Source organism: Dermacentor albipictus, chromosome 7, assembly GCF_038994185.2.
Source record: "Dermacentor albipictus isolate Rhodes 1998 colony chromosome 7, USDA_Dalb.pri_finalv2, whole genome shotgun sequence".
NCBI classification, from domain to species: Eukaryota; Metazoa; Arthropoda; class Arachnida; order Ixodida; family Ixodidae; genus Dermacentor; species Dermacentor albipictus.
Window position 1 is genome coordinate 107099401 of NC_091827.1, and position 20798 is coordinate 107120198.

General features: G+C 44.9%; 1 protein-coding gene across 1 annotated transcript in view; it reads right to left on the reverse strand.

Annotated features, from left to right (window-relative positions):
• The window catches only part of LOC135903468 (glucose dehydrogenase [FAD, quinone]-like), a 119782-nt gene that overhangs the window by 14113 nt on the left and 84871 nt on the right, over window positions 1-20798 (reverse strand). Inside the window, exons 8-9 of the mRNA XM_065433793.2 lie at window positions 19379-19536; window positions 11882-12059 (exon numbers count right to left, since the gene is read on the reverse strand). Coding sequence (XP_065289865.1) covers window positions 11882-12059; window positions 19379-19536 — 336 coding nt within the window. The remainder of the gene's footprint in view (window positions 1-11881; window positions 12060-19378; window positions 19537-20798) is intronic.

The following is a 20798-nucleotide window of genomic DNA, read 5'->3' on the forward strand; positions in this document are numbered from 1 at the left end:
TACTTACATACCAACCATCATTTTAACAGAGCGACCTTCGTCCCCATGGTTCAACAACACATTAAAACGACTAAATAATAAAAAGAAAAGATTGTTTCGTAAAGCCAAGCATTCCAATACCGCTCCGGCCTGGGAAAAATATTACGTCACTGAAAGGGAGTTTGATTCCTTGGCCGCAACAGCTAAACGAACCTTCTACTCAACTACACTCCCTAACTTGCTGCAAAACAATCCCAAACAATTCTGGAAATACATTAACCCAAATAACCGTAAACCATTACTATTATGTGATAACGATAATAACCGTGTTCCAGACCATAAAGTATCTGAAGTACTAAACTCTGTCTTCTCTTCCGTGTTCACTTCTGAACCTAACACTGACCTCCCAGACTGTCCTTACCTCAACAACCCAACGATGCCTGACATAACAATCGAAGCACATGGTATAACGAAGCTAATCGAATCCCTCAAATTAACATCCTCAGCCGGCATCGACGGCATCAATTCCAAAATGCTTAAGAACACCGCGCACATCTCTAGTGTATTTTTGTGTCATATCTTTCAGCAATCATTATCATCTGGAGTGGTGCCGCAAGACTGGAAAATAGGTAAGATAATTCCAGTACCAAAAAAAGGATCATCATCATCGTGCCACAATTACCGTCCAATTTCCCTCATCAGTGTTTGTTCTAAACTAATGGAGCATATAATTTATTCTCATATTGTAAACTTCCTAACATCCGCTAATTTCGTTAATCAAAATCAACACGGTTTTCAGAAAGGCATGTCCTGCGAGACTCAGCTAGCCCTATTCGTTAATGACATCAGCTCGCATCTTGATCAAAACATACCCATAGACGCCCTCTTCCTAGATATCCAAAAGGCTTTCGACAAGGTTCCTCATGAACGGCTCTTTCTAAAACTATCATGTCTTAATCTTAACCCTCATGTTCTCCAATGGATACGCAACTTTCTCACTAACCGTCAACAGTTCGTTTACGCTAACCAATGCTCGTCTACCTTATCACCCGTTATCTCTGGCGTGCCACAAGGCACAGTCCTGGGACCACTACTCTTCTTAATATACATTAACGACTTACCTATAGGTTGTTCTTCCAAAATTCGTTTATTTGCTGATGACTGTGTAATCTATCGTCCTATTACTAACGACGCTGATTCTCGCGCCCTCCAGTCCGACCTTAACGTCATTGAAACATGGTGTAATAATTGGCTAATGTCCCTCAACGTCAAAAAAACGTCACTACTTACTTTCCATCGTCGCCAATCATTTACTCAGCTAATTACACTATCGCCGGTTCGGAAATATGTGCTGTAACTTCATATAAATACCTAGGCGTTAACTTGTCCAATAACCTCAGTTGGTCCTCACACATTTGCAACATTAGCAATGATGCCAATCGTGTACTAAACTACCTGCGCTGTAATCTACGTCTTGTTCCGCACTCAGTAAAACTACTCGCATACATAACAATCGTTCGACCCAAACTAGAATACGCATGCTCAGTGTGGGACCCACACCACTCTAACCTGGCAACAGCACTAGAATCCATACAGAATCGTGCAGCAAGGTTCATTCATTCTGACTACTCTTACCACACTAGCGTTACTAAACTTAAATCATCTCTGAAACTTCCAACCCTCGAGCAGCGCCGCAAAACAGCAAGAGTGTGCCTCTTTTACAAATTTTATCACTCACTACTTCATCAGACCGACATCACGCCTGCGCATCGCACTTCATCCCGTCAGGGCCATTCAAAGGCTGTTTATCCCCCTCCAGCTCGCACCTCCGCTCATCTTAACTCTTTCTTCATTCAAACAGCGAAAGACTGGAATCATCTACCTGCTGAAGCGGTGCACCACTCCAGTCATTCATCGTTCAAGGCATTTATTGAAAATATTATGTAAATATGCCCACCCCTCATGTAAAACCCCAAATGGGGTATTTGAGGTACCAATAAATAAATAAATAAATAAATAAGATTGCAGACTGTTTCTCACGCTTTCCAGCAACTGCAGATTATGTAACCGTTTTGTTTACCGGGAAACGCTGGCAGCGGACATTATGAACGAAGGCGAGCCTTCTGGTGTAAATGGCACGTGCTGTGGCGGAGGAGAGGGCAATCTGAAAGTGTTTCAAAGAAATCGGCGCGGCTTCCCATGGCCTCAGAGATTTGCGTACATGCATGCGTGGGCTGGCGCACACAAATTTGGAAGCTATGGCCACCCTATGAGAGGTGACAGACAGACAGACAAAGAACTTTAATAGCAAGGTCCTGAGAAGCTTTGCCCTAGGGCAGAGCTGCGGGCCGCTCCCACGTGGGGACTGGTAAGCCGAGCCTAACCGCTGCATCGTGGGCTCTCTGGACAGCCCAAGTTTGAAGTGCATATTCTGAGCTCCGGATGGCAGAGCTCCATTCTTGTTCTGTGATGCGATTTGGTCCCTGTAACGAGGGGCATCGCCAGAGCATGTGTTCGAGATTGCTAACAGCCCCACAGTCGGGGCAAGTAGAGCTGAAAGCCTCTGGAGTGATCATGTGGAAAAGGGCCAGGTTCGGATAGCACTGCGTCTGAAGCATGAGTAAAGTGGACGCCAGAGGTCTAGCCAGTTTGCAGTGAGGGGGAGGATAAGTCCTCCTACCCAGGTGATAGTGCATAGTAATTTCGCTGAAAGTAGTGAGAGTGTCCCGAAACTCGAGAACCCCAGGGTCTGAGCTCAATCTTGCTCCCGCGCGGTGGGTTAGTGCGTGCGCTTGGGAGTGGGCAATGTCATTAAGATTGGGAAACGAGTCAAGCTGGGGTTCGAGGTGAGCCGGAAACCACGTGATGGTGTGCGGAGAGATTATCTTGTTCTTGAGAATCTTGTGAGCCTCCTCAGCGATGGATCCTGAAGCGAAAGCCCTGACCGCCGATCCCGAATCAGTGAAGATTTGTGATCTGCTGTTGTCTAGGAGTGCTATAGCAACTGCGACCTGCTCCGCTCTGGTTGGTGTTGAGCACTTCAGGGAAGACGCATTCACTATCTGTCCGTTGTGATCAACGAGGGCAATGGCGAAGTTAGACGACTGTCCATATTGGGCTGCGTCGACAAAACATGCCGAGCAAGGATCGTCTTTGGTACGCTTGAGGAGGGCGAGGGCTCTTGCCCTGCGTCTGCCTACGTTGTGTCGAGGATGAACATTACGGGGAAACGGCGCAACTCGTACGTTGTTCCTTTGATTTTCTGATATTTCATATTTCCGCTCTTCCATGAGGATAGGGTTGATCCCAAGAACTGCCAGGATCTTCTTTCCAACCGGGGTACAGGATAGACGGGCCAGTTGGGCTGACTCCAGGGCCTCGATTATCTCGTCGAATGTGTTGTGCACTCCTAGTTTCATAAGGAGGTCCGTGCGCGCCCGTAACGGAATGCCTAGTACTTTTTTATACTTTTTTTGAAGGGAGTGTTTAATCGTTTCTTCTCGGAGTTATACCAGTTGTGCATGGCTGCCACATAAACTATATGACTCATGACGAAGGCGTGGAACAACCGAAGGAGGTTGTCTTCCTTTAAGCCTCCACGCCTATTCGAGACTCTGTTGATGAGTCTCATCATGTTCTCAGTCTTGGCTGTCAGCTTGTTGAGCGTAGTATTATTACTGCCATTCGATTCGATGAACATGCCAAGGACCCGAATGGTGTCTACTCTGGGGATGGTACAGCCGCTTTTAGTGTGGAGTTTGATGTTTATTTCAGACAACGGTTTCCATCCTGTAGGTTTGGGGCCTCTGCTGACTGGCCTGAAGAGGAGGCGCTCAGACTTGCTCGGGGAGCATCTAAGCCCCGTATTTTCCAGGTACATCTCTGTTTGATCTACAGCCTCCTGAAAGCCTAATTCAACAGCTCCCTCGCTTCCTCCGGTGCACCAGATTGTGATGTCATCAGCGTAGAGCGTATGATTGATCCCTTCCATGTTGGAGAGTCTTTGCGATAATTTCGTCATGGCGATGTTAAAAAGCAGTGGTGAGACTACCGCTCCTTGTGGCGTGCCTCTGGGGCCCAAACTGAAATTGTCGGTCTTGAGGTCACCGATTTTGAGCGTGGCCTTGCGATCCCGTAGGAACGAGCTGATGTATCTGTGGAAGGCGTCTCCCAAATTGAGCTCTGAGATGGAGTTCAGAATGTGAGCATGGGATACATTATCAAAGGCTTTCTCTAGGTGTAAGCCTAGGATGCCTCTTATATCTCTTGTGGTTTTGTCAATGATTTGACATTTGATGAGTTTCATGACGTCTTGCGTTGACAGGGCCGGACGAAAGCCGATCATGTTGTACGGAAAGAATCCTTGTTTCTCGATGTGCTTAGAAATTCGACTGTGTATGACATGTTCCGCTACTTTCCCCACGCAGGACGTGAGGGAAATGGGTCTGAGGTTTGAGAGACTCGGGGGTCTTCCAGGCTTTGGAATGAGGATGACCGAGGCCATTTTCCAGGACTCCGGGACAACCCCTCGTTCCCATATTCCATTAATCTCCTCTGTCAACCATTCTATAAAGCAGTCGTCCAGGTTTCGGAGGGCGCGGTTGGGGATGCCACCAGGACCAGGGGCAGACCTGCCATTTAGATGCTGGAGAGCTTCCCTTACCCCGCATGCCTTGAAGGGGTTATCTAGCTCGGGGCAAGATGAGCCTTTGTAGGGGGGATAGTCTTCGTCACTCGAGTTGCCCAGTGGCAGATACTTGCGAGCTATTCTGTCGAGTACGGTCCGCAATGTCTCTGATTGTGATGCCTGGTGTAGAACCTTCGCTATCACTTGTCTTTGGTTTGACTTGGTATTGGTATCATCCAGCAGATGCTTAAGTAGGTTCCATTTAGCTCCAACTCTCATCTGGCCATCCACAGAATTGCAGACCTCATCCCACTGTTGCCTGCTCAAGGTTTGGCAGTGATCTTCTATAGTTCTGTTGAGCTCCGCGATCTTTTTTCGGAGCCTTCGGTTGAGTTTCTGCCCTTTCTATCGTTTCAAAAGTGACGTCTTAGCTTCTAGAAGATGAGCGAGGCGGCTGTCCATCCTGTCCACCTCCAGTTCAGTCTGGATTTTCTTTGTCGCCGCGCTGATATCCTCCTTTAACTGTTCAGCACACTGCTCGAGGCTAAGTGGAAACGTGGGCATAGGGGTTTGTGCCTAAATTTTCGTGACAAAATTAAGTCTTCTAGTAAGCTAAAACATTAGTCCGACGCAATTCCGCCTTTAGATTGTATTCAGATTTTACTTTAGAATTTTTCTGGTGCATGCTACTTTGAGTAACGCCTCTGCGCCACTTGGATGGGTCGCATGGTTGTGGTTCAGAAAGATTTTTCGCCAAGTGACTTCCAACCCTGACATCGCATATTTTGTAACAAGGGAGCCTTAAGGCTTTCGCGTTAAAATTATGAAAGCCATGGGTTTTGAAAAAAAAACTACTTTAAAAATTCGATAGCAGCTATACCTACTCGCGGTGTTTTTTCGAGCTAAGAAAGAAGAATATTTTGGGCAGAAGAAATTCAGAAATAAGCTTAACACCGACTTACGCAAACCGAAAAAACAACACAGCACACGCACATTTTTACGTTCACAAACTACCGTTATAAGTTATGGAAACACTCAAAAACCTTCACCAAAATTATAATCTCACTGACTTTAAGGAAATGAAGTCGCAAAGTAGTCGCTATGTTTATTTCACATTTTCTTACGTGCGAAACTTTTATATTTGTAAATAGTTCCCCTAACGATTCCCAGTGCTACATAAAAGAACCTATTACATCAACTATTTCTTCACATCCATGCCCTGCCACCTAAGTAAATGAACAGATTTCAGCTCTTATCCCTAACAAGTCGTCTCAAGGTTATGTTTATTAAACCGCCAAATCAGCCCACCTTTTGCACATATTTATTTTTGCTAAAGCCAGATAATATATTCCTGCAAGTTTAATAAGGTAGCGCGCATTATCATTCTTCATGAGCTCGGGGCACTGAATGATCAAAGTTATTGGCGTCCAATTTCATTGCTTCCCGTTCTCCCTAAAATTGTTCAACACTTCATCAAACGCACAATAACAGAAGTTTTGTTCAAACATGAACTTAGCAGTAATAACAAATATATCTTTAAAAAAAAAAGCTATTCGACAGCAATTCGCCTTTGCACGCCAAGAAAAAAAATGCAGAAGACGCAGAGAAACAGCTTCTACAATCCTGGATTTTTTTATACTTTGAAGGAGCTTTTTATTCAATAAATATATACGAGGTCTGTTAGAAAAGTATCCGACTTTTTGGTGAAGAAAAAAAACTCAAATAACTAGAGCGTTGGAAAACTAATCACCTCCAAAGCAGTCTCCTTCGGACTCCGCGCACTTCTACCAGCGGCTCTGCCATTGTTGTAAGCATTCCGAAAAGGCCTCTTTCGGAATGGAGTTTAGCTCAGCTGTCGTTGCAACCATAATGTCCTCTCTTGTCTGAAATTGCACTCCTTTCAATGGCCTCTTGATTTTGGGAAATGCCCAGATTTCACAGGGAGTCATACCAGGAGAGTAAGGAGAATGTTTACTACAGCAGTCTGGTTTTTCGCCAAAAAAAGGTCTGAATCAGTGCGAGTAATGTGCAGGAGCATTATCGTGATGGATGCTCCAATGTCCTGTTGACTCCAACTCCCGTCTCTAGCACCGCACAGGATCACGTAGGTGACGGAGGACATTCCTGTAGCACTCATCGGTGATTGTTTGACCCTGTGGTCGTACTCGTGGTGTACCGCACCGCGGGAGTCAAAGAAAGCAGTCAGCATCACTTTGACGTGGCTGCGCAGTAGGCGGGCCTTCTTTGGTCTTGGTGACGTGGAATGCTTCCACTGTTATGACTGGGCTAGGGACTTGGTTGGCCTTCTTTAAACGGGTTGTAACGCTCCTTAATTTGTGTGCTGCTCATACATCGTCACCGAAAGCAGTCTGAATCTTCCGAATGGTTTTCACTTGGCTGTCGCCCAGTTTCAAGCAAAATTCAATACAGTAGCACTGCTCAAGTCGCTCCGCCTATTTCCTTACAATAAAAAACCGAAAAGAGCACTGCGCGCTACCTCACTCAAACGCTGCGTCCCAGCGCCTGACGCTATCGGCAGGCGGGAAAAAATTCGAACATGCGCACGAAGGTTCAAGGTTGGCTGATGCAAGCACGCTTGTTTCATATACATCAGGTAAAAGGAAAATAAGGCCGGAAACTTTTTTAACAGACTTCTTATTTAGTTAATGAAAAGGAAAATGCGGGTACAAGAGAAATAGTGGCACGACTAATTGAAAATTACTTGTTTAATATGTGCCGGATTTTTAAAGAAGAACAGGGTACTCTAGATGGCAGTGCCAAATTTTTAGCATAAATTTATTCTGTTGCTTATCTCCACCTCTTGAAATACTCTAATACCGGTATCCCCGCCTGCCTTACATTCCATCAGAATATAAAAGGTTCTTTGCCAGTCCATCTTTCTTTGTCCGTCCTTCTTTTAGTAGTTTTACTTCAGTTACCCTAATCTACACGCCATATTTTTCTTTCACCTTGTCCGTTTAGGGTGAGGGGAGTGAGCAACGCGTACGTGAGAACATCACTAACAAAGGTAGCTTCTCGCATTGCTTCTGCTCCTCACTTCAACTCTTCCTTTTCCTGTGGGCTTACTCGGAAGCGCTAAAGGTATTTTCATACTCTTTGTGCAATTGAACATTCTAATACTATAGCTTGATCATGCACTCCCTACGTCGGTAAAGCAACACTGTATCACAAAACATCTTATTCCCCCTCCCCGCCTCCTCACTCTGACAAAAAATTGGCCTGAGCGATTCATTATCATCATCATCGTCATCAGCCTATTTTATGTGCACTGCAGGACGAAAGCTTCTCCCTCCGATCTCCAAGTACCCTGGTCCTGCATCAACTGATTCCAACTAGCGCCATAGGAATTTCCGGATTTTATCGCTCCACCTAGTCTTCTACCGTCCTTGACTGCATTTACCTTCTCTTGGTACCCATTTTGTAACCCTAACGGTCCAACGGTTCTCTAACCAGCGCCGTACGCCCACCTCATTTTTTTTCTCTCATTGTCAATTAGAATATCGGTTATACCCGTTTGCTCTCTGATCCAAACCGCTCTCTTTCTATTTCTTAACGTTATGCCTAGCAATCTTCGTTCCATCACTCTGCGCGGTGCTTAAATGTTCTCAAGCCTCTTTGTCAGTCTCCGAGTCTGTGCCCCATGTCTCAGCATTGGTAAAATGCACTGATTGTACACCTTCCTTTAAATGATAATGGTAAGTGTCAAGTTAGGAGCTGACTTACTGTATGTCTCCCGTATGCGATTATGAAGAATACCTAACATGTAAAATGAGTTATTGACTGACCATGATACAACAAAAAACACATCCAACTAGTCCATTTTTCTATCTTTCCGCGGATAGCACACCTGGAAGTCCAAAGAAGGCGTCAAATATTGCTTGCAAAGCAAATATTTTGAAAAAAAGTGCATTATTGTGGGTTCAATTGGTATTTTCATGCATACCTAAAAGTTCTAACAGTTGCACGATCCAAAGCCAAATGCCTTTAGGTCTCGCCCCTGTTATGCCTTACCTGGGGTCTAGCTTTGACTGCATCGACGCTATTGTAATCAATGCATAATATAATTACACATGAACTAAACGTTTAGGGAGTTGGCAGTAGTAAATATAGTTTCGAAATCTCCAGAACATGACACCACTGGTTCGACTGTAGCACACATGTGTGCTCCTCGGGGTGTCGATCATCCATGGGAGTGATGTTCGAGGTGGGTTGTTCAAAACGGGTACTGAAGGATGCTGAATATGTCGTGATGTGGCGTTCACAAATAATTTGAACAATGTTGTGTTATATGTTCGGATACATTTGGCGTGGCCGGTCAACCAATGCCTACTCGGCATGTTTTGTCGACGCAGCCCAATATGGACAGTCGTCGAACTTTGCCATCGCCCTCGTTGATCACAATGGACAGATCGTGAATGCGGCTTCCCTGAAGTGCTCAACACCAACTAGAGGAGAGCAGATCGCAGTTGCTATAGCACTCCTAGACAAGAGCAGATCGCAAATGTTCACGGATTCGAGATCGGCGGTCAGGGATTTCGCTTCAGAATCCATCACTGAGAAGGCTCACAAGATTCTCAAGAACAAGATAATCACACTGCACACCATCACGTGGTTTCCGGCTCACCTCGACCCCCAGCTTGACTCCTTTCCCAATCTCAATGACATCGCCCACTCCCAAGCGCGTGGACTAACCAACTGCGCGGGAGCAGAGAGAGAGAGAGAAACAACTTTACTGGTCCATTGTGAACTGAAATGCGTTAAGCGTCTGATGGGGTGGCTCCCTCTTCGCGGGCTCCATATGCTTCCAGGGCCGCCTGGCCCCTGTGGATCAGTCGGAGCTGGTCTTCCAGGGCGGGGCTGGACAGCATGATCTCCCATCGCTCGGAAAGAGTGGGGATAGCAGGGGGGTTAGATATGGGTATAGGTGGGGGGTGGTCAATGGAAAAATTGCACTCTCCTATGACGTGCCGAAGGGTGCCTAATGCATTGCAGTGAGGACATGTGTTCTTATATCTCTCTGGGTACATTTTGTTCTGGAGGCAGGGGTGGGGAAAGGATCCTGCCTGGATTTGCCTGTATATTGTTTGTTCGGCTCTGGTCAAGGAGTGGTGGGGGTGCGGGAAAGTCTTCCTGCCGTCCCTGTAATATCTGACTATATCTCTGTAATTTGTGATGGGTTGCCATCCCCTTGCCCCCTCCTCGTTGGCCCGGGAGTTTAGCGCTCGGGCCTGTTGATGAGCATATTCATTGCCCTCAACTAAGGAGTGAGCCGGGACCCAAACTAATTCGATTGCTTGTTTAGGAGGCGTAGCTTTACCAAGAATTTTTAGTGCCCCAAGGGACACCCAGCCAGATCTGTAGTTCTTGTATGCAGCCTGTGAGTCCGTGACGATCTTGGTGACGTTTGGTTGCAGGAGTGCGAGAGCTATCGCTGCTTCTTCTGCTTCCTCCGAAGACGGAGTGTAGATTGATGCGCAGGTGACCAGCTTTTCTAGCCCGGTGACCACGACTGTTGCCCTCGTGGAGCGTTTCGATAGAGAGGCGTCTGTATATAAAACAGTGTCGTCTTCCTCCAGGGTCCTGGAGATGGCTCTTGCGCGGGCGTCGCGTCGTCCGGCATCCCTTGTGGGGTTCATGTTGCGTGGTAGTGGTTTGCATTCCAACTTCTCACTCAGCTTTTCGGGTAATTGGTCGTGGCGGGTGTAGTGCGATTCTTGCCATCCTAGCTTGCGGAGGACGCTTCTGCCCGCCTTGGTCTGGCTAAGGCGTACCCTTTGATTGCATAGGTGGGCTTCTACGAGCTCGGCTACTGTGTTGTGCACTCCCATTTGAAGTAATTTTGTCGTGGATGAATGTATGGGAATACCCAGGGCCTGCTTCGTGGCTTTCCTGATTATTGCGTCAAGTAGTAAGACGTCCTTCTTGAGGAGCTGCAGGTACGGCGCCGCGTAGACGATTCGTGATATAACAAAGGCCTCAACGAGGCGCAAGGTGTCCGATTCCTTCAGACCCCTCTGCCTGTTGGCCACTCGTCTGATCATGTTCAAGATTTGGTCTGACGTGAGCTTCATTTTTCTAATCATGGCTGTTGCCTTGCCGTCTGCCTGGATCAGGAGGCCCAGGATCCTGAGTTGTGGTACCGGGAGGATCCGGTTCCCTTCCAAAGTGATTGCTATATTTTCTGCTTGGGTACTTGATGCGGGAGCAGGATCGAGCTCAGACTCCGGGGTTCTCGAGTTTCAGGACACTCTCACTACTTTCAGCGAAATTACTACGCACTATCACCTAGGTAGGCGGTCTTATACTCCCCCTTACAGCAAACTGGGTAGACCTCTGGCGTCCACTTTACGCATGCTTCAGACTAAGTGCTATCCAAACCTGACGCTTTTCCACACGATCACTCCAGATGCTTTTAGCTCTACTTGCCCCGACTGTGGGAGTGTTGGCAATCTCGCACACATGCTCTGGTGATGCCCCTCTATAAATGGACCCAATCGCATCGAGAAAGAAGAATGGAGCTCTCCCATCCAGAGCTCAGAACTTTCACTTCAAACTTCAGCTGTCCAGAGGGCCCACAATGCGGCGGTTAGGCTCGGCCTACCAGTCCCCACGGGGGAGCGGTCCACAGTTCTGCCCTAGGGCAACGCTTATAAAGGACCTTGTAATTAAAGTCTGTCTGTCTGTCTGTCTGTCTGTCTGTCTGTCTGTCCATCCGTCCGTCCGTCCGTCCGTCCGTCCGTCCGTCCGTCCGTCTGTCTGTCTGTCTGTCTGTCTGTCTGTCTGTCTGTCTGCCTGTCTGTCTGTCTGTCTGTCTGTCTGTCTGTCTGTCTGTCTGTCTGTCTGTCTGTCTGTCTGTCTGTCTGTCTGTCTGTCTGTCTGTCTGTCTGTCTGTCTGTCTGTCTGTCTGTCTGTCTGATCATAAGTGGAATGCTTACTTCTTAATACCAACATATCATAAATATTTCTGTTCATGAATTCAACAAAAATGCTAGAAATTTTGCAGAATTGTGCAATAGGTATGTCATCTATAGACGAGCACAGGGAGACAACCAATACGTCCGAACATATAAAACTTCATTCTGCAGCCATCAAGCCTGCTCAAAATCTGCTTGCTTCCCGCTTTTTCTCAGGTATTGTTACTAAATACACGCATCTTCGCTACGTTCCACGGATGCCCGTCTCTATTTCTTGAATAGCTCTAAAATTGGCACGAGAATAGTGAAAGGAAAAAAAATATGCAGTTGCTGATCTCACCTTCTCCTGCCATTTTTGCATCGTCGGGGTGTGTATAGTAGCGGGGGTCCAAGATGGGTGCGTCTTTGTAGTTTCTACTGCGAAGCTTGATAACACCTCTGCTCTTCAAGCGATTCATTACTATAGCGATATGAAATGCGTTGCTACCGCGCTTAGGCTTGAAGTATCCATCGTATATCTGCAGGTCGGAAACAAAACAAACGTTTCAGAAGTAACGCCAAATATGCGTGCCCACTGTCTCGCCACTCCCCGATATTTTTGTGAATCTTAGCTATGTAATTTCAATGAGCTTCGGTTCAAGAAAGTATTGAAGCTACTAAAACGCTAACGTAAAACACTGCAAAACAAATTTGCAGGGCCACTTATATTGACATACTGTAAGCATTTTTGAACAGTTGCAAGGCTCATTTTACAATGACGTGTTTCGAGAGCCACCTACAAGGTAATTTCTTCCTGTTGCTGAATTGGCATCGATCGGTGTCATTTTGTTAATTTAATGGCGCAAAAAGAATGCACTGTAACTCTAGAAAGACGCCAACTGCTTTGCCGGTCTCATTGATTTGGTGGCAGGGGCACTTGCTTGAGACTGAATCCTTACCCTTCATTTTCGGCATCGAGAATCTGTAGTGATGATAAGTGCTTCGCGCTGCGAGAAGTCGCAACCGGATGGCCAGTTCACGCCATTTTCTTTGACCCACACCAGTCAATTTACTGCTGTTGCGTCTGCTTCCTTAACGGCATTGGGTGGCTACACTGAACATTCGTGGCAGTGGCACTTGTCTCGAATGGAATCATTGAAGTTATTTTTCGCCGTGGAGGACCATGGAGGTTCACCGTATATTTCCCTTGTGGTGTGTTGGTACTGCTGAAGCGACCACAATTTGTTTACTTCCTATGGTATTTAGCTACACCTCTCTTAATGTGTCTCTACAATTTTTTTTCCTTTGACGACTAAGTGAAGACTTATTAATTTCACTTTTATTCAATTTTGTCACCATTTATTGAAACTACGAAATATTGAAATCATTGTGTGGACTCATACACAACAATGGTACTACAAGATCCAACAACAATTCGTACATTCGAAATAACAGTATGTTGCAGGCTATCAACAAATTTCGCTCTATAATATACATATTCTCGTCAACAATTAAACAGCAATACTTCGTTTTCACAGTGCTTCTTGTGTATGCAATCTTCATTAAAATCCGGAAGGCTGGCCGGACTGTTGCATGGCATTTGTTGGGGAAGATTTGTCATTACTTATTCGTGCAATCGTACTACGTGCGTACTCATGTGGGAAAACGGTTCCAGTACTTCAAACGACGAAGAAAGAGACGCTTTGGGAAACGCGTGAAAATGTAGCTGCTTTAAAACTTATAAAACGGACGTAACAAGTAAGGCCTCTTGTTGAGCAAGACAATGTCATCAATGTTGTAAAAATATATGTAGACCCAACGCATGAGTTCCTATGAATTTGAAGCGAAGTACTTGTTAGGGTAATAAATGAATCATATGAAACTAAGTGCCATCCATACAAGTGTTTTTATAAGCATCATATACGACGTGTATTCTGTTATGTGTTTAGGTTTCTCCACCATACAGGTCACAACATTGCTGTCATTCAAAGTTTGTTTATGGGCCACATCGTTCACAAACTATGCCTAACACAGACATAATTTAACGGTAATGTACAATGGTAAAATGTCGATGCAATGGTGTGAACAGGAAGAAAGCCATGTTTATTAGTGGTACAGGTGGGAAATATTAGGGGAGGTGAACGCAGAAAGGAGTGTGATGCTACATATATTGCTAAGTTTGATTATGCCAATCGAAAATTTTATTCCTACATCTTTCGCGTCATTGTAACTGGCACGAGCGCAAGTACTTTTGCGTGAACAACTCTGGCAAGCACATGCTACGCGGTGGGACACACGTCCCAGTGGTCTGGAAGACGCGCACAAAGTCCTGAAAAAAGACATTCCCTCAAACACATAGTTAGCATTGGGCAGAGAAAAAGTCTGCGTACGATTTTGATCCATTGGTTAGAAAATCGGCCTTCTGTGCTTGCAGTCTAAATTTTCATGACATTTTCGGACGTGTATATCTTTTATTTTTATCGGTGTCTGAGGTATTCGGCAAAAGACCAGAATCAGTAGCATAGTGTACAACGGTCGGTATGGCATGAGAAGAAAGCTTAGTTTTAAGTGTGTCTATATGTTATTGAGAAAACTGCCTTCAGCAATGCAGCAACTGAAGCTCGAGATTGTTGAACAAAATGTACATAGCCAGAAGACAGCATCTAGAAGCGTACTAAAGCAGCCGCTCCACCAGTTTGATTAGAATCAACGGGAGAAACAGATCCAACACGAGAACCGCTCCTGCAAAACTGGATGCAATATGTGTCGGGGAAGACCTTATAAATAACCGATAGTGAGTGGACAACTAAGCCAAATAAAGTTGAGTAAAATTGTGGTTAAACTCACACTTTTTGGATTAGGTGTCCAGTGATTTACCGATTGAGCTTCTGTTGAAGTCGTTTTTCTGCATACTTTCCTTGGTATCATTGTATGTTTGCTAACTCTAGTCCTTGCTGCGGTAATCAGAGCCACAACACAAGGTTTTGATGTCGTACGCATAACGTCTTTTCAACCATAGATACATGTCACACAAGAACTTGGGAAGAAGCAAATGGCCAATAAACCGTCATATGTTGCCTCATTATATCATATATGCACATGTCGAGGCCTAGAATATACGCAATATAGACAGGTGTGTTAAAGGCCACTTTGGTTGGCAATTTCCGTATTTACTTTACGTATAGGCTGCGCCCAAGAGGAACCATTAATGAGTGAATGCTGAGCACTGTTTGTAATATCGTGTTTCAATGCCAGACAGAGCTTTGTTTCAGTGAAACAAGGTTGAGCTTCGATATGATAAATCATCATCATCATTATAATAATTATCAGCCTATATTTATGTCCCCAGCATTGCGAAGGCCTCTCCCTGCCATCTCTGATAACCCCTGTCATTTTAACTTTGAGACGTTGGATATATAAGTACATTTAGGGATGAAATATATACAAAAGGAGGTTTCATAGTCAAATACTGTAAGGGCGAGACCTCATGTATTACTTACAACAGGAAAATAAGATATGTTATTAAAACGAACGGGAAATTGGTGCGTACGTGAATAATGTAAGAGCATAAATACGTAATAAAAATTGAAACATCGGTCCAAAAGAAAGGAAACTATGAAAAGAAAAAAAAAGATACATAAAATATATAAAAGACAACTTTACACATATTGCAAGAATGCGCGCAATTCTAATTTATATACTAATTGCAGATTATTCTTTAAGCTTAGTGGGTAAGGCATTCCATAGTGAAGCTGAGGCAAAATTAGCGGTGAATTTTCCATAATTAGTTCTTGGTGTAGGCAACAAGAAGTTATTCTGTGAAGCGAATCTCGTAGACGCGACCTGGGGGAACTGATCTGGCTTAATAAGGGCTATTGGGAGTTTTGCATTCACAAACTTCTAAAATAAAATGCCGGAGGAGTATCCAGTAGAGGGATAATGCGAAGGATAAGTGTTACCCCATGTAGAGATAAAGTGAATAAAATGACTGTGAATAAATGCGTAACAAACTGATGGCTTTGCTTTAATGTGAAAGTATGACCTAGCATTTAGTAAAATTTTAATGCCTAGCTAATTAAAACTTGCGCTTGCAAATTTCCTGATGTAAGTACATAGTACATCAAAGTTTGGGCAGCACACATGTAGCTTATTCCACGGAATACGTTACATGAGGCAATAGTCTAATAACTTAAGAGAAACATAGAGATAAGTCCAGTTAGAATAAATTTCTAAAAGTTTTTTTGTTGGGCTAAAGCAACCACCGCGATCTCCTATAGGGAAACTTCATGCGTAACAAAGCATTCCTAGCTACGGCGGTCGATCAAACTCATCGTCTCTTTTCAACAAGCGTTGATTTGCTTAAGAGGTACAAAGTACAATGAACGTTGTCATGCCCTACCAATATCCCCTACCTAAGGGATAGCTTATTTATTCCTTTCTTCGCTTGACGAGCACCAGACAAGCGCCATTCGAAATGCTAAACATACTCAATATATAATGAAGCGAGAGTGTTCATAAGCGCCTCTATATGGGCTATGCACCGGCGTCCTCGAAGCTGTCATATAGGTGTGCATATATAACGGTGACAAGCTACGCGCTATATTGGATTGAATATCTCTAGCAGCATAGTTGAATCCTTGAATTGGACACTGCTTTGGCATAGGTGGTGTCACGTGAATACTTTCTATAAAGTCTTATAATAACGTTTCGCCTGGGGCAACTAGCCTTTCGATACAGCTTAAACACTAACTGACTCTTAGAAACAACCGAATGTGTCTAAAATTATGTATTGGCCAAATCACGCCACGGCAAACATTCACCCGTAGAAGCTAACGTTTTATTGTGATTGGAACTCTCGTTTTCACTAGTAAAGTGTGAAATAATAAATTTACTGGATGCGTGGGCCAAACAATACAATGAATATGGATATCTCCCTGACCTTGCCAGAGGAGATAAGCCATCGAGACATTTGTCTCGATGGCTTATCACAAAATTAACACCTTTCCGTGTTCTTTGAAAGCGGAGCTTTCTAAATGATCCTTCCCAGACATTGCGGACTGTTGGTGTTACTTTTTAATTTGCCGTGCCAAATGGTTCACATAGAGGAGAAGAATAATAATGTGAACAGAAGGGCTTTATTTCTTCCTTATAATCATTAGAAATGACAGAAAATGGGGCCAGCCAAAGCACCAGATATGTTTTTTGTAGCATGAGATAGAACAATGTAGACAATGAGGTAGGAGAAATGAAAGAAACGTTGAAATGTTCATGTCCGCGGCCTTGGCTGTATGCAGAGCTAGCTAACACTCCCAGGGGTAATCGTGCGTACAAAACTCCCCGAAATGTGGCCGGAGCCATGGCGCCCTGACACACCAACAGGTAGAGCAGCGCATGCCTAATGCAGAACCGTGACTTCGGTCTCCATCTGTCGTAAATCATCTTTTCCTCCAGTTTAATTTCATTTTAGCACAATATTGTCGAACTTAAAATAAGCATTACGGTTAGGTTCCCCTATGCTTTCTCTTGCTTCAATATCTGTCATTTCCTATGACTGATACGCAGGCTACCGCACTCATACAAGGAATCAGATCTGTACTAGCCTAGGATTTGTACGTGACTCGAGCCTGCTTCGTTCTTTAAAGAATTACACATTGAAAAAACAAAAGGTACATCCACGTTGTCACCGCAACAAATATATACGTATTCAAGCACAAAAAAAAATCCACACAATAACTCCTCTGGGGGATCTCCAACCATGTGCAAGCATTGTGCCATTTGCCTAACACCACGCAGTCGGATAGCAATGCGGTGACACCAACTGCTGCGTACGGCGGCGCAAGGCGCATTGAGGACGCAACCTAAGTACCGCAGGTGCCGGCGCCAGTTGCGCTATTTCCTCAATATCCTCAATCTCCTCAATCTACAAGCAAATGTCCACAACCAAACATCCACAACCAAATGTCCTGCAAACTTCCTTTGGAAGACTGGTAAGAGAAAAATGTCCAAGAAGCGTCCTACATGTTGACAAAAATGTCCTTAGGACGTACTTGGGAATATGTAGTAAGTAGAATTCATATTCAAATATGTCTTGGGGGTCCTAATATTCATTTGTGTCTTTCTACGTATGTTCATTCGCGCGCAAGGGGAGATCCTGTGGACATCCACAAATGATCCACACAATTTTTTCGCATCTCTTAGGGATGTTTGAATGTCCCATTCCTGACATCTATTCGACATCTGTAGGACTTTGCTGATCCAATGGTAACAAGTTACGTCAGGGGTGTACTGCAGCGGGATTCCTCTTTCGGGCTTCGACGGTGATTGATGATCATGATTTAATGACATCCCATTTGAAATGGGTTGGTGAAATATAGTCACCCAGCCTGCTTGATGTAATCAGGTATGCTGTACATGTTCTTTATCTGGCATTTTTCGGTACATCTCGTTAATATTTTTTTCCTTCTTCAAAGTGTACTTTGTACGGCTAGCTATGAGGATAACAGTCGAGTCCTATCAATCTCTTCCCTGTTTTTTTTTTCTGCAAACATTCTAAACGTCTCTTGCTTCTCTCGACTACTGACTTGTTGATGCTTCCGCCCACTTTAAGCCCAAGTGCTTCTGGCAGGTGTGCGTTATGGTTCCATCTGGGTGAGTCTCCCCGCATTCCATTACAATTTGCTTTCTTTTACTTTCATTACTTTCGCTGCAGCATACACATGCCTTATCCTTTTCCGAATATTTGCTCTTCTATTTTTTGGTCTTTAGACAACCCGCTCGAACCTCAGATATCAAGGCACTGTCCCTTCCATTATCAAATATCCTTCCCGAAGCCTGCGCGTGTCGTCCAAAATGCATGCTGCGCCAGTGCGTGTGAACGCTGAGAAAAGCATCATGTGCCAACCGATCTCCTCTCTCGTACTTCGATGGATGCATGGATGTTATGAGTGTCCCCTTTGGAACGGGGCGGCGGGTTGCGTCTCCAAGCCATTGTTATTATACTGCCTAATGTCCTACCTAGGTTAAACAATAAAAAAGAGGGAAAAAACTATGAACTACCCCACCCAAATTTTCTGATCCCCTATTTCAAACTGTGCTTTTGTACGTCTTCGTTTTTTGCCGTTTCCCTACTTTTGTTTCATTAATCCTCTAATCGCCTCTTACGAATCCCTATTGCGGACCTGTGCAGTTTTCCACTGCTCTCGCTGAACCCAAGTGCTTCAAGGAGGCCAATGGCGCCTAAATCGACCGCTGGGTAGACGTCTTTCCATTCCAATAAAACATGCTCCATAGTCTCCCTAGCTTCACCGCAGCAAGCACATGCTTCTTCTTCCTTCTTATATCTCGCTTTATAGGTGCGTGTTCTAAGGCATCCCGATCTCGCTTGGAAAAGTAATGAGCTTCCCTTTGAGTTATAAATTGTTTCTTTCCTGATTTAGTTTTTTCCTCTTAAGTAGTTACTCATGGCAGGTTTCTTCTCCATTGCCGCCACCCATGATTATTTCAGCCTCTCTGACTTTCCACTTGGCCTTCTTTGTTGCCGTTTGCTGCTTCATTTTGGACGCGCTGCGCCATCTAGTGGCCCTGTCTTGAAATCTACGCGAGGCCTCCGACACGTTCAGCATTTTGCTTATTTCCCGAGCAGGCACGCAATCGCTGCGTTGCTAAAGGCGTTACAGAAGACTCAGGGTTATAAAGTGTAAATCAGCACTTCAGAAATGCTGCTCTCCAAAATCGGCGGATGTGTAAAATCTTCCCTATGTGTCGACCTTGAATTCATTGTCACAATAATACGTGATGTTTTTCTTTCTCCCACTCACTGTACCTTTCTTCCAACGCCCCATTTGTGAATGATACTCACGTCCTGCCGAATGCCGAGGTCTTTTATGAACCGCTCGCCTTCAACACTCGCACCCGAGATGCTGAGCAGGTACAGTTGAAAATCCGGGTATTCCCTTGACGCGAACGATGTGTTCATGAAGGCGGTAGCCTCGATTCCAGCCGGAAGAGAAAATGGACCTGCGCAAGTGCCCAACTTTTGACCATGGCATAGCTAAGAATAAATGCAGCTATATAATGAAAAAAGCACGACCGCTGAAGTACAACTAAAAGAATTCATTTGGAGTCCCAGAGGTATTCGCTGTTCGCTGTAGGTACCACTGTTTGATGAATCATTTTGATAGGGACTGGCAGAACCGGGCATGTGGCATTTGGTCGGTGCTGATCTCCAATGAATCTCTTTCATATCCACGTGAGTCATTCGATATCTGCCTGTGGATGTGTGTTGCTGTTCAAGAAACTTTTTGACACGAAGTTGGGCAACTATATATGTGGCACTGGCAATGCGCTGCACTAGAATTAGAAACAAATCTATTAACCTTGTCCTACGCTCAGCGGAACCAAATTCACGTCACAACAGCGCCCTGAGGACAGCAACCCGATGCAATAGCAGCGATGCAATGGCGATGAATATATACGCCACGTTTCGATAAACGCCTTTCACACTAACGCTTTACCGGCCAGCGACAGAAACGCACTTTGTATGTGCAGCTCCTTACTAAACCTATCGCCAGTTTGAGTCACTGATGTACCATTGAGTGTGCGGTATGCGGGGAAAGAATTCTCAGCGGTGCGCTCCAAGTTCATTGTTTCGGAGGCTACCCTTAAAATCCTCTGCATTGCCGCTGATGGCACAGCGCGCCTAGAAATAAGTGCGATAAAGGAGCCTGGTTTACGCATGATGCGTTTCTCAGCGCTGTCAAACACTGGCCCGCTATGCAGACCACGCGCACGTTTCTCAATGGCGCTGCTAGGTTGCACAGAGTGTTCTTCGGGAGGAGAGAAACAGGAATCCTGCTGCAGTACACACCTCCTACATAACTCGTTTTGACCGTGGCAGTACGTTGTCTCGCTATATATAGAGTTAACGCTAAATGCAATAAATGCATTGCACTGTCCATGCACGTGGACAGTGATAGAAAGATATGTCCTGACATTTTTTTTTTTCGTGCTTGAGTACGTATATTTGTTTTGGGTAAAATGTTCACCGTGGTTTCACTCCGTAATTTCATGATGAACAGATATAACTTGTTTCAATGATGGCAGTACGTTAATTGTGCTGCTATACAACGTTTTTTCATTGGCGTCACCGTATTACTACGCAGTGGCGCCATCTATGGGCAGTCGGCATGCTGGCTTGGGGGAGTGCTCCGTCTTGCATGGCAGGTATACACTCGGCGGTAGTTTCTGGCGTTTGCTTTCGCGCTCGTGTGGTCTGTTTA